This window comes from Physeter macrocephalus, chromosome 8, assembly GCF_002837175.3.
Source record: "Physeter macrocephalus isolate SW-GA chromosome 8, ASM283717v5, whole genome shotgun sequence".
In the NCBI taxonomy this organism is placed as follows: domain Eukaryota; kingdom Metazoa; phylum Chordata; class Mammalia; order Artiodactyla; family Physeteridae; genus Physeter; species Physeter macrocephalus.
In genome coordinates, this window is record NC_041221.1 from 30,099,809 (window position 1) to 30,114,170 (window position 14,362).

Here is a 14,362-nt window from a genome sequence, read left to right on the forward strand (position 1 = left end):
TGTAACAACTCCCTAAGCCTTTAACATTCATGCTTCCTATAGAACCGGGCTGCTACGCATGACGTGACATAGTCAACTAAGTACAGGACACGAGGCTCGTCTGAAGTGAGGTCTGCTGTTAATTATAAAATGCGCACTGGAATCCCAAGATTTAGTACCAACAAATGAATGTAACACGTCTCACTAAATCTTCTGGCTTGATTACATATTGAAATGATAATATTTTGGATATACTGACTTAAATAAAATATGTCCATCTTACATTTCTCTTTCCATTTTAATATAAACGTGGATACTATTAGATTCAAGAGGACCTACTTGTCTGGGATTCTATTTCTACTGGGCAGCGACGGGGCTGGGCTCTGCGCTCCGAGATGTAAACTATCCATCCAGGAGTTTCCCCTGCGCCCTTCCCGCCCCAGTTAGGCCGAGGCTCTGGCCGGGAGTCTCCGGTTTTCCTGTGAGTTCCCTCAGCCTCTAACCCGAGTCTCCGGTCCGACCCCCGGGCTGACCAGCATCCCCGGCTTTCGTGACACGCACTCCCCGGGCTGCAGGGGTGCAGGGCGCGGACCTCAGAGAATCCAGACTGTCGGGTGGTCGCACGCATCAGTCCTCCCGGCTCCCCAGTCCTCCGTCCCGCGCGGTGGTCGCCTTCCCAGCACGCCTCACAGCACAGCCAAAAAGGACAGTAACCTGCGGGGGCGAGGCCTGTCGATCACACCCAGCTCAGAGCAACACCCACCTCGGTCGACTCAATGAACACCTACTACTTCTGGTCAACCCAGCTCACGCGGATCCACCTATCCCACACCTCGCGGAGACCTAAACAACAATCACCTGAGGCCCATCCAATCACCACTCGTCTCAGGTTCATCCAATCACCACCCGCCTCCGGCCCATCCAATCACAACCCTCCTTACTCCAACCCAATCAACACCCACCTCAGGCCGACTGGGCGGGGCCGGATCCCTCCCGGGCTTCCCCCACATTCGCGGGGCCTCTGGCCTCTCCGCGGCGGGGGCGTGGCTACAGGTCGGGAGGCGGGACTTCCTGTCCGGCCGGCAATAATTGGATCCAGACCGGAAGTCGGCTCGCAGCCCGGCTCTTCGTGGGCCTTGAGGCTTACGGTCCGAGTGTCTGGTGGGGTCAGGGCACTCAGTGGTCGCTAGACTCCTGCCTCGGTTGGCATTTCCCGGTTGGCGATGGCGACCTACACCTGCAACACCTGCCGGGCCCTGTTGGACGACGCGGAGGCGCAGCGGGCCCACTACAAGACGGACTGGCACCGCTACAACCTGAGGCGCAAAGTGGCCGGCATGGCCCCGGTCGGCGCCGAGGGCTTCCAGGAGCGGGTGCGGGCGCAGCGGGCCCTGGCGGAGCCGGAGAGCAAGGGCGCGGCCACCTACTGCACCGTCTGCAGTAAGAAGTTTGCCTCCTTCAAGGCCTACGAAAACCATCTGAGGTCCCGGCGGCACGTGGAGCTGGAGAAGCAGGCGGTGAGCCGGAAAGTGGCGATCCTGAATGAAAAGAACTTGGAGAAGGGGCTGGGCGTGGACAGTGTGGACAAGGATGCGGTGAACGCGGCCATCCAGCAGGTCATCAAGGCTCAGCCGTCCACGTCTCCCAAGGAGGCGGCCCCAGCGCCCGAGGCGGAGTCCCGGAATCCCGTGACCGTGGCCGCTGGAGGACGTGGGACTCAGCAGCGAGACCCGGCCGAGAAACCTCCCCGGCTGCAGTGGTTTGAACAGCAGACGAAGAAGTTGGCCAAGCAGCAGGGGGAGGAGGAGAGTGAGGAGGACCTGGATGCAGATGGTGGGGGCCTGTCTGGGGGGCGGGGCGGGGCGGGGGACGGGGCTGGTCCTCAAGCTTCTAGTTTATCTTTGAGGTTGGAGGGGGGAGGTGTCCGTTTTCAGGTGAAGGTGATGCGTGAGGGTGTTTCCTTGGTTTCTGAAGTGGCTAGGGTGGCCAGCACCCCCACAGGGCATTTTGTGTGTTTAGTTCACTGTTGTCAACTCGGGGACTGAAACCTTAACGGGGGTTGGGGGGAATAGTTACTTAGTAAATATTTGTAGAATGAAGGGATGCCTCCTCTGTTGAAGGAGGAGATTGTTAACATATGCAGAAGGAGAACATAGTACCCTCACAGCATGTGCTGCAGAATGTTTAATTCCATTGGGTTTCTGGTCATGATGGCTTTGCTCTGAGTTTGAGGTGCTCAGAATCCGCTAGCTAACTTGCAGTGTGAGGCTGGAGTCAGCAACCTAGGCTTCTTGACTTGAGGAGCTATTTTTCCCTCATCCCACTGACGCTGATTGCATGCGTTCTTATATGCATAGGAAAGGAGCACGTGCTTCCTTCAAGGGGTTTACTGTGCGCTGAAAAAGAAGGATGAAGGCATTCCTTAGCCATGCCGACCGGTGTTTGGTGGATGACTGGCTGACTTTGAGATCTTCAGCTAACTTTGTTTTTCAAATCTCTGGCTTGCAGACTGGGAGGATATTGATTCTGATGAGGAACTGGAATGGGAGGATGCTGAAGCCACGGAGGAGGAGGAGGAGGAGGAAGAGGCTGGAGGAAGCACCCCGCTTGGTGCCATCCCCATCACGGACTGCTTATTTTGTCCCCATCATTCCAGCTCCCTCACGAAGAATGTGGCTCATATGACTAAAGTCCACAGCTTCTTTATTCCTGATGTAGAGTATCTTTCAGATCTTAAGGGACTGATTAAATATTTGGGTAAGTTCAGTCGTTTTTTCCTTTTTATTGACAAAATACCACATTATTGGGGGGCTTTAGTTTGGGGCTTCTTCTCTACCTTGGATTGAATGACCACCCAATTTTGTGAAAATCAGGAACTTGGTGGCTGTTTTTTGAATTGTGGACATAGACAATGAGCCGTAATCTGGCTGCAAAAAGCTGCTTTCATATTTTTTTCTCAACCTATTTTTCCAGGAGAGAAAGTTGGTGTGGGGAAGATTTGCTTGTGGTGCAATGAGAGGGGGAAGTCCTTCTACTCCACGGAAGCTGTACAGGCTCACATGAACGACAGGAGTCACTGCAAGCTCTTCACAGATGGGGATGCGCTTTTGGAATTTGCAGACTTCTATGATTTTAGGTAAGTCTGGTTTGTAATATCGAGCGAAGCCAACTGATCACATTTGCAATGGATTTGCATGTGCCCCTACCTGATTACTGTCCGTGTCTGGCTCTGTCCAGTATCGTATTCTTCATACCTCTTAGCACACTTTTTTAGGAGGTAGTTATTTCCTCTCATTCTGTAGATGAGAAACTGAGTATCACAGAGTTAAACACACATATCTGACCAAGAGAAGATCTCAGGCCCAAACTGTCAGTTTGTGTGGTTTGAAAACTTGTTTTTGCTTGTTGTGGTTTCCATGGTCAGAAGTTCAGTTTTGCCAGTTACCTCAGGAACACAGGCAGGGAAGTTAGGCGTCACATCTTGGAACCTTCCTAAAGAGAATCAAATACTAGGGGAAAGAATTCAGTTATAGGTCATTTGCTCACTCTTTAAAAACCAATTTTAGGTTCACAGCAAAACCGAGCAGCAGGTACAGCGATTTCTTATATACTCCTTACCATACAGGTGCACAGCCTCCCTCATTATCAGCATCCCTCAGAGGTACATTTCTTACAGTTGGTGAACTTATATTGGCCCATCAATTATTACTCAAAGTCCATAGTTTAGGGCTCACTTTTGGTGTTGTCCAGTCTGAGTTTGGACAAATGTACATATAATGACATGTATCCACCATTAAAGTATCATACAGAGTAGTTTCCCTGACCTACAAATCCTCTTGTGTCCTCTGCCTGTTCATCACTCCCCTCCACTCCAACCCCTGGCATCTTTAATGTCAGCATAGTTTTTCCAAAACATAGTATAGTTATAATCATACAGTATGTAGCCTTTTCAGACTGGCTTCTTTCACTTAGTAATGTGCGTATAAGGTTCCTCCATGTCTTCTGGTTTGATAGCTCATTTCTTTTTGGTAAATTCCAAAAATATTCCATTGTCTGGATGTACCATAGTTTATTTACTTACTGAAGTACATCTTGGTTGTTTCCATGTTTTAGCAGTTGTGAATCAAACTGCTATAAACCTCCATTTGTAGGTTTTTGTATAGACATAAGTTTCAGTTCCTTTGGGTGATACCAAGCAGCACAATTGCTGGGTCCTGTGGTAAGAGTATGTTCAGTTTTGCCAGAACCTTCCGAACTGTCTTCCACAGTGGTTGTACCCTTTGGCATTCCCAGTATCACTGAGTGAGAGTTCGTATTGATTCACAGCTTCACCAGCATCTGGTCTTGTCAGTGTTCTGGATTTTGGCCATTCTGATAGGTGTGTGGTAGTATCTCACTGTTTTAATTTGCATTTCCCTGATGACATATGAAGTGGAGCATCTCTTTACATGCTTATCTGCCATGTGTATATCTTCTTAGTGAGCAATCTGTTAAGGTCTTTGGCTCATTTTTTAATCGGGTTGTTTATTTTCTTACTGTTGAGTTTTTTGTTTTGGGTTTTTTTTTTTTAATTTATTATTTTTGGCTGCTTTGGGTCTTCGTTGCGCGCAGGCTTTCTCTAGTTGCGGCGAGAGGGGGCTACTCTTCGTTCCGGTGCGCCGGCTTCTCATTGCGGTGGCTTCTCTTGTTGCGGAGCACGGGCTCTAGGCGCGGGCTTCAGTAGTTGTGGCTCGTGGGCTCTAGAGCGCAGGCTCAGTAGTCATGGTGCATGGGCTTAGTTGCTCTGTGGCATGTGGGATCTTCCTGGACCAGGGATCAAACCCGTGTCCCCTGCATTGGCAGGTGGATTCTTAACCACTGTGCCACCAGGGAAGCCCTTATTGTTGAGTTTTAAGGGTTCTTCCTACATTTGGATAACAGTTATTTATCAGTTGTGTTTTCTGCATATATTTTTCCCAAGTCTGTGTCGTGTATTTTCATTCTCTCAACATTGCTTTTCACAGAGCAGAAGTTTTTAATTTGAATGAAGTTCATCTTATCCATTCTTTCTTTCATGGACGGTGCTTTTGGTGTGGTACCTAAAAAGTTGTCAGCAAACCTTAAGTCATCTAGAATTTGTCCCATGTTATCTTCTAGGAGTTTTTATGCATTTAAGTCTGTGGTCCACTTTAAGTTCATTGGTAACTTGTGTATTTTACTACAGAAAAATGCTAACAAGTTGTTTTTTCCTCCAAAATCCTTCAGCTGGCAATTTCTGCATCTATTTATCCCTGTCCCCCAACCCCTTTAGGTAGCAAGTGGGTTTTTCACATTGACAAATAAAATATATGTCTTTTAATTAAATTTGGGGTCTTGGTCTCTGTATTAACGCCATTCCTTGGTTCCAGGGGTAGCTACCCAGGTCACAAGGAAGGGGAGGACCCTGGTGAGACTGAGGAGTTGCCCTCAGAGAGGGCCTTGGAATACGATGGTGACACCATGGAGCTGATTCTCCCTTCTGGTAAGTGCGGTTGTCCAAATACATAGCTTCATGCTGCTGACGTTATCGGAGAGGCGTGTTCCCATCACTTCCCTTCCACACCGACGGGAGAGACCCTTCAACTTCAGGTGTGTGTTTGTGTTCCCCTGGACGAGGTACACGCTGAAGGTTGCCCCGTAGCTCTGTCTTGGCTGTTTTGTTTAAATTGCATCAATGTTTTCCTCACTTGTTGCGGTTCGTAATGCTTTAAAGTTGTGTTTTCTGCATATATTTTTCCCAAGTCTGTGTCGTGTATTTTCATTCTCTCAACATTGCTTTTCACAGAGCAGAAGTTTTTAATTTGAATGAAGTTCATCTTATCCATTCTTTCTTTCATGGACGGTGCTTTTGGTGTGGTACCTAAAAAGTTGTCAGCAAACCTTAAGTCATCTAGAATTTGTCCCATGTTATCTTCTAGGAGTTTTTATGCATTTAAGTCTGTGGTCCACTTTAAGTTCATTGGTAACTTGTGTATTTTACTACAGAAAAATGCTAACAAGTTGTTTTTTCCTCCAAAATCCTTCAGCTGGCAATTTCTGCATCTATTTATCCCTGTCCCCCAACCCCTTTAGGTAGCAAGTGGGTTTTTCACATTGACAAATAAAATATATGTCTTTTAATTAAATTTGGGGTCTTGGTCTCTGTATTAACGCCATTCCTTGGTTCCAGGGGTAGCTACCCAGGTCACAAGGAAGGGGAGGACCCTGGTGAGACTGAGGAGTTGCCCTCAGAGAGGGCCTTGGAATACGATGGTGACACCATGGAGCTGATTCTCCCTTCTGGTAAGTGCGGTTGTCCAAATACATAGCTTCATGCTGCTGACGTTATCGGAGAGGCGTGTTCCCATCACTTCCCTTCCACACCGACGGGAGAGACCCTTCAACTTCAGGTGTGTGTTTGTGTTCCCCTGGACGAGGTACACGCTGAAGGTTGCCCCGTAGCTCTGTCTTGGCTGTTTTGTTTAAATTGCATCAATGTTTTCCTCACTTGTTGCGGTTCGTAATGCTTTAATCAGTCATTGCCTTTCTTTTCAATACATAGACCTTTTGTATTCTGTTTATTATCTGTTTTTTTTGGCCCCATCCAGGTTTTTCTTGTTAAACTTGACTTTGCTCTTATTCCTTGAACTCATTCCTGTTTCTATGGTGGCTCAACTTGCACATGTTAGTCTGGCATGGGTGGACCTGATTGACAGCGCCCAGGTTTCCTGTCCGTATTCTGGGTGTAGGGGGAGGCTTGGAGTTTGAATTCTGCCTTCTCCTTTGGGGAACAGGATTCATAATGGCAGGATTTTGTCCCAGATATGAATAGAAGAAGGAAAGCCATGACAATGAGAATTATGCAGTATTGCTTACAGTGTTATGCTTAGCTAATAGGAATGGGGGCAGCTACAGAAGATGCATTTGAAAAGGACAGGGAATGGGAGGATAAGATAATAAGATCCTAATAATACCTCGTATTTTCTGAGCAGTTAGCACATTCAGGCAGATATATTATTTTATCTTTACATCAAGTCTTTGAGTTAGATTCTGTTATCCTTATTTGACATATGAGCCAACTGAAGCTTAGGCAGGTTGAGTAATTTACCCAGGATCGTGGACCTCGTCAGTGAAGCCCTTTCCCCACTTCTCTCCACTGCCTGGGAGATTTGCAGTAATGGTGGGAGCAGGAACAGCCACATTGCCAGTGGAGACGTCTGCCATGAAGAAGCCACCCTGAGGTGCTGCTCTCCACCTGGAATATCACGGCTTCGGTATAGAGAGCCCTGCTTAACCCAGAGTAATAACCTTCTAAGGCTAAGGGCAGCTTTAGACAATGACAGTGAAAGGAAAGTGCCGGCAGAACCTGTCTTGAGGATATAATTCTTCTACAGTGGTAGGGAAGCTGTAATGCAGCAGAATATTGTGGCCTATACAATACATAGTAGCAAAGCAGGCCTATGTATTATCACAGAGGACCTAATCTCATCTTCCTCTGAGAAAAACACCAATGCAGAACCTCAGAAATAAGTTTAATAATATATTTTCTAAGACTATTTGTTTAATAGTCTTGACTGTTTAATAGTCTTAGTCTGTTTAAAGCTTGACCCACTGGCATGGTTTTACCATATCCTTACAAATAAGCAAAAGCTGTAGGGAAAATTCAGCTTAATCATCTTTTAAAATTCCAGCGTACCAGGTGACTTCCGTCATTTAGAAAGCAGTAGGGCAGGTTTTCTCAGCCTCAGTACTGTGGACGTTTGGGCCAGATAATTCTTTGTTTGGGGGGCTGTCCTGTGCATTGTACGATGTTTAGCCGCATCCCTGGCCTCCACCCACTAGGTGTCAGGAGCCTCCCTCTAGCTGTGACAGCCAAAAATGTCTCCAGTCATTGCCATGTGTCCTCTGGGGATAAAATCGCCTGTTTGAGAACCACTGCAATAGAGAATTTAAGCAAAGGAAAAGTGGATTGGTGTCTCTTCTAGACTCAGACTGTGGCTTGTAGACCTAAACATCAGGGCCATTATCTGTGCTTAATCTCTTTTCTATTAAAAAAAAAAGTTAAAATTCCTTACCTCTTAGGGCACGTTTATCTGTATTAGTAGGGGCAGCTATGTGAATTTCTAGGGAGGCACTTCTATATAAGTAAGTACAGATGCTGAGATTTGCATTTGACAGTGACTTACCACTGTCTCTCTCTTTTTTATTGAAGTATAGTTAATGTACAGTGTTGTGTTACTTTAGGTGTACAGCAGTGTGATTCAGTTTATATATTTTTTTTTCAGATTTTTTTTCCATTATAGGTTATTACAAGATATTGCATATAGTTCCCTGTGGTACACAGTAGGTCCTTGTTGTTTATTTTATATATAGTAGTGTGTATACGTTAATCCCAAACTCCTAATTTATCTCCCCTCCACACCCGCTATCCCCTTTGGTAACCCTAAGTTCGTTTTTTATGTCCATGAGTCTATTTCTGTTTTGTAAATAAGTTCATTTGTATCATTTTTTTTTAGATTCCACATACAAGTGATACCATATGATATTTGTCTTGCTCTGACTTGCTTCACGTAACGTGATAATTTCTAGGTCCATCCATGTTGCTGCAAATGGCATTATTTCATTCTTTTTTATGGCTGAGTAGTATTCCATTGTATATATAATACCACATCTTCTTTATCCATTCATCTGTCGATGGACGTTTAAGTTGCTTCCATGTCCTGGCTGTTGTAAATAGTGCTGCTGTGAACTTTGGGATGCATGTGTCTTTTCAAATTAGAGTTTTCTCCCAATATATGCCCAGGGGTAGGATTGCAGGATCATATGGTAACCTTATTTTTAGTTTTTTAAGGAACCTCTATACTGTTCTCCATAGTGGATGCAACACTTTACATTCCCACCAGCAGTGTAGGAGGGTTCCTTTTTCTCCACACCCTCTCTAGCATTTATTATTTGTAGGCTTTTTGATGATGGCCATTCTGACAGGTGTGATGTGATACCTCACTGTAGTTTTGATTTGCATTTCTCTAATAATTAGTGATATTGAGCATTTTTTCATGTGCCTCTTGGCCATCTGTATGTATGTCTTCTTTGGAGAAATGTCTGTTTAGGTCTCCTGCCCATTTTTTGATTGGATTGGGTTTGTTTTATATTAAGCTGTATGAACTGTTTGTATGTTTTAGAAATAAATCTCTTGTTGGTAGCATCATTTGCAAATATTTTACCCCAGTTTGTAGGTTGTCTTTTCATTTTGTTTATGATTTCCTTTGCTGTGCAAAAACTTTTTAGTTTAATTAGGTTTCATCTGTTTATTTTTATTTCCATTACTCTAGGAGACAGATCCAAAAAAATATTGCTGTGATTTATGTCAAAGATTGTTCTGCCTGTGCTTTCCTCTAGGAGTTTTTAGAGTATCCGGTCTTATATTTAGGTCTTTAATCCATATTGAGTCTATTTTTGTATATGGTGTTAGAGAATGTTCTAATTTCATTCTTTTACATGTAGCTGTTCAGTTTGCCCAGCACCGGTTATTGAAAAGACTGTCTTTTCTCTGTTGTTTATTCTTGCCTCTTTTGTCATAGATTATTGACTGTAAGTGTGTGGGTTTATTTCTGGGCTCTGTTTGTATCCTCTTCAGTTTCTTTCATCAGCATCTTACAGTTTTTGGAGTACAGGTCTTTTGCCTCCTTAGGTAGGTTTATTCCTAGGTATTTTATTCTTTTTGATATCTTGGTAAATGGGAATATTTCCTTAATTTCTTTCCGATCTTTTGTTGTTAGTGTATAGAAATGCAACAGATTTTTGTGTATTAACTTTGTATCCAGCAACTTTACCAAATTCATCGATGAGCTCTAGTAGCTTTCTGGTAGCATCTTTAGGACTTTCTATGTATAGCATCATGTCATCTGCAAACATTGACAGTTTTACTTCTTTTCCATTTTGGATTCCTTTTATTTCTTCTTCTTCTCTGATTGCTGTGGCTGGGACTTCCAAAACTATGTTGAATAAAAGTGGTGAGAGTGGGCATCCTTGTCTTGTTCCTGATCTTAGGGGAAATGCTTTAGCTTTTTACTGTTGTCTCTTTTCTTAAATCTCTCTATTCCTTCCTTTATTTTTTAACATGTGGCTTCATCTTTCTTCAGCCAGTAGAGCACTCTTTCTTCTGTCACATGCATTTTCTAGCTAGATAAAAGTGAAAATTCTGATTGGGAAAGCCCTTGCTTTATGGCTCCATTTTGAAAAATTTTACAACTCAGTGCTTCAATAGTGTTCTTTTGAAAAACAGGTGCCAGAGTGGGTCATCGCTCCTTGATGAGATACTACAAACAGCGGTTTGGCTTGTCAAGAGCTGTGGTAGTTGCTAAAAATCAGAAGGCCGTGGGCCGGGTCCTCCAGCAGTACAGAGCCCTGGGATGGACTGGCAGCACAGGTACGTCCACGTGGACCACAAGGACCAGGCCAGGAACTTGCATCACACAAAGGGCCTCGGGTGAACTGTTTTTTTTTTTTTTCTTTGTCCTTGTGGGTCCGCTCTAGGGGAAACTTACCTTCTTGGCTCTGGGGGCTTCTATGACCACCTGAGACATTTTTGGCAGTAAGTCCAAAGCTCCATGACTTTAAAACTTCATATTCCTGGCACAGTAACTTTCTAAAAACTGCATATATACCCCTAATTTTTCAGAAGATAATAGTAATAAAAATAATTGTTTAGTGATCAACAAAGGTTGAAATTCTCCTGGATGTTTCACAGGGGAATGAAATGGTATTCTTATGTCAATAGCTTGAGCTGTGGAGTCAAACATGACTTCCCTGATATTCTTGTTGGTACTTATAACATGAATATGAGTAATTTAATTAATCGAAGTCTCTGTTTTTTCACTTGCAAAATGGAGGTGATAATAATAGGACCTGCCTTGTGGAATTGTGCAGGTTGAATATCATAAAGCATGTATGACTAGTACATGTACATAATAAAGGCCAGCTGTCAGTCCTCCTTTTTGTAATTTTCCCATAGAAAATGTTGTTAAGAGTCAGAAGAATAAAGGAGGCTATCTTCTGAAATTGTTGAGATTGCTGTCTTCAAGGAGAACCTCCATCCACTGAAAACAGTAGGGGGAGAAGGGGGAGAGCTGCCTTCTGATGGCCTGGGAAGCTCTGACACTGGAATCCGTTGTAAATGCCTCTGTGTTTATATTACACGTGGGTTCCTTCACTATGGCTCCCTGTGAGCGGTGAGGGCACTTAAATCTAGTGGACACTGACTTCATCTTAGTCTTGTCAGGACTTCTCGTCTGACTTGGTTTATAGTCTGCCTTTCTCAGTCCTTTTTGGTCAATGGGGCTTCACCTTTTGGGCTTATAGACCTTTTCAGATGATGGAAACTAAAGAGGCTCATCCCAGAAGAATGTATATAGAGGGAAGTTCTGGTATGCAATAAACCCCCCAAGGCCCATTGGATAGAGACCCCAGATAATAACTCTTGTTAAAATAGGAGAACCCACTTACCCGAAACTAGCTTCGATTCTCTGCCAAGCTGGGTCTTCTCTGATCACAGGTCGCAGACCTTTGCCTCATTTCCTATCCCCTTTCCAACCTAAGGAGCAGCTCTCGTGCGCCAGCGGGACATGCAGTATGTCCAAAGGATGAAGTCGAAATGGATGCTGAAGATGGGAATGAAGAACAATGCCACCAGGCAGGTGCACTTCAGGCCCCAGGTGCCGTTCTGAGTCTGGTGCTTAATGTGCTCGCTGTCATTGCCACAGGACAGGAGTAACTTTAAACACTGAATGTTTGGAGTTCTCCTGTCAGGTGTCAGAAACCTTGGCGTTGATTAATGAAACCTTTTCAAGCATGTTTTAAAAGCCAACCTTCAATAATAACGTATTTCTAAATGCTGCTTACGAATGTACCTAAATCGATTTATTAAGTACTAATGACCAGCAGCATTATCATTTAATGATTTTGAGGAAATCATCATTGCAAACTCAGAGCATCCTGACCTGCATTATAAATAGAAAGTCATAATCAGCAGTGCTGGGCTTTCCTGCTAGAGCCTCGATTTAAGAGTGAGTCCTTCTCCATCCGCTGTGTCTCACTTATTTCTTGTGGTTTAGGAGCTTTGTTAACTCTTCTGCTGCCAGAACAGTCAGGTCCTGGGAAGCATCTTTTCATCCATATTAGTATCCAAAGGCCATATCATCTCTGAATTGAAAGTTTCTTTTTGTCATCTCTTGCGTCTGATCGCCAGTCAGTCAACTGGAAGTAACCACTTTTCCATATCTGTGTAGAGAGCAGACTGCTTCCCAGGTAGCTTGCCAGGTATAGGGACTTGAAACGAAATAACCTGACATAATTTTTTCTTGAAAGTTAAAAATCTAGGTCCTACAAACGAATATAGTCATCTACAATAGCTAACAGTATTCTGTTCATGGTCTTTCTGCACAAAATATTCTGAAAGAAATGATTTTATATATATAAGTGTAAAACTTCCATAGCAGCCGTACACATGGTTCTACGTGGCTGTATTTCCTTTATTCATTTTCAGTGGAAATAGCTGTTCCGCGCCTTGGGTGCATGCTGTTGTTAAATTTCTATGCGTCGATGTCTGTCTGGGAATGTATTTGATTGCTTATGTTCTAGTTAATACTCTTGTGAAAGTATAGCCTGGGTTTGGTAAGCTCTCAGGTGATCTCATGCCGGTGGCCCGGGAGCACTTTTCGAGAGCCAGGGCTCTGATGGAGCCTGGAGTGAGTCATCACTGAAGCCTGCCCCCTTCCCTTTCACCTACTGTGAAGCAGAGATCCAGGGGTGAGCGCAATTTTCCTGTAAAAGAGCAGATAGTCCAAAGAGTTCATTTCTGAAAGCGTGATTGACTGGCATGGTTGTATCAGATCCTTCTCAGTAAGTGAAACCTGGAGAGAGAATTCATCTTAGTCATCTTTTAAAATTATGGTTCACCAGGAGATTTCCGTCATTTAGAAAGCAGTAGGGCAGGGTTTCTCAGCCTCAGCACTGTGGACGTTTGGGCCAGATAATTCTTTGTTTGGGGGGCTGTCCTGTGCATTGTACGATGTTTAGCCGCATCCCTGGCCTCCACCCACTAGGTGTCAGGAGCCTCCCTCTAGCTGTGACAGCCAAAAATGTCTCCAGTCATTGCCATGTGTCCTCTGGGGATAAAATCGCCTGTTTGAGAACCACTGCAATAGAGAATTTAAGCAAAGGAAAAGTGGATTGGTGTCTCTTCTAGACTCAGACTGTGGCTTGTAGACCTAAACATCAGGGCCATTATCTGTGCTTAATCTCTTTTCTATTAAAAAAAAAAGTTAAAATTCCTTACCTCTTAGGGCACGTTTATCTGTATTAGTAGGGGCAGCTATGTGAATTTCTAGGGAGGCACTTCTATATAAGTAAGTACAGATGCTGAGATTTGCATTTGACAGTGACTTACCACTGTCTCTCTCTTTTTTATTGAAGTATAGTTAATGTACAGTGTTGTGTTACTTTAGGTGTACAGCAGTGTGATTCAGTTTATATATTTTTTTTTCAGATTTTTTTTCCATTATAGGTTATTACAAGATATTGCATATAGTTCCCTGTGGTACACAGTAGGTCCTTGTTGTTTATTTTATATATAGTAGTGTGTATACGTTAATCCCAAACTCCTAATTTATCTCCCCTCCACACCCGCTATCCCCTTTGGTAACCCTAAGTTCGTTTTTTATGTCCATGAGTCTATTTCTGTTTTGTAAATAAGTTCATTTGTATCATTTTTTTTTAGATTCCACATACAAGTGATACCATATGATATTTGTCTTGCTCTGACTTGCTTCACGTAACGTGATAATTTCTAGGTCCATCCATGTTGCTGCAAATGGCATTATTTCATTCTTTTTTATGGCTGAGTAGTATTCCATTGTATATATAATACCACATCTTCTTTATCCATTCATCTGTCGATGGACGTTTAAGTTGCTTCCATGTCCTGGCTGTTGTAAATAGTGCTGCTGTGAACTTTGGGATGCATGTGTCTTTTCAAATTAGAGTTTTCTCCCAATATATGCCCAGGGGTAGGATTGCAGGATCATATGGTAACCTTATTTTTAGTTTTTTAAGGAACCTCTATACTGTTCTCCATAGTGGATGCAACACTTTACATTCCCACCAGCAGTGTAGGAGGGTTCCTTTTTCTCCACACCCTCTCTAGCATTTATTATTTGTAGGCTTTTTGATGATGGCCATTCTGACAGGTGTGATGTGATACCTCACTGTAGTTTTGATTTGCATTTCTCTAATAATTAGTGATATTGAGCATTTTTTCATGTGCCTCTTGGCCATCTGTATGTATGTCTTCTTTGGAGAAATGTCTGTTTAGGTCTCCTGCCCATTT

The 14,362-nt window shown here is 43.7% G+C and overlaps 1 protein-coding gene across 1 annotated transcript; it reads left to right on the forward strand.

Annotated features, from left to right (window-relative positions):
* Positions 1–1,075: 1,075 nt before the first annotated feature.
* LOC112065329 (cytoplasmic 60S subunit biogenesis factor ZNF622-like) lies at positions 1,076–11,702 on the forward strand. The gene is made up of 6 exons (XM_024125711.3): positions 1,076–1,812; positions 2,488–2,736; positions 2,953–3,115; positions 5,367–5,479; positions 10,262–10,405; positions 11,575–11,702. Exons 1-6 carry the CDS (start codon positions 1,203–1,205, stop codon positions 11,700–11,702), a joined length of 1,407 nt encoding a protein of 468 aa, XP_023981479.1. The 5' UTR covers positions 1,076–1,202.
* The last annotated feature ends 2,660 nt before the right edge of the window (positions 11,703–14,362 follow it).

Excerpts from the sequence above, each read along its gene's own strand:
- LOC112065329 (XM_024125711.3), top strand. The coding sequence starts at position 1,203 with ATGGCGACCTACACCTGCAACACCTGCCGGGCCCTGTTGGACGACGCG. Across the intron at positions 1,813-2,487 it reads GGAGGACCTGGATGCAGATG|ACTGGGAGGATATTGATTCT; the intron begins GTGGGGGCCTGT and ends TCTGGCTTGCAG. Across the intron at positions 2,737-2,952 it reads GGGACTGATTAAATATTTGG|GAGAGAAAGTTGGTGTGGGG; the intron begins GTAAGTTCAGTC and ends CTATTTTTCCAG.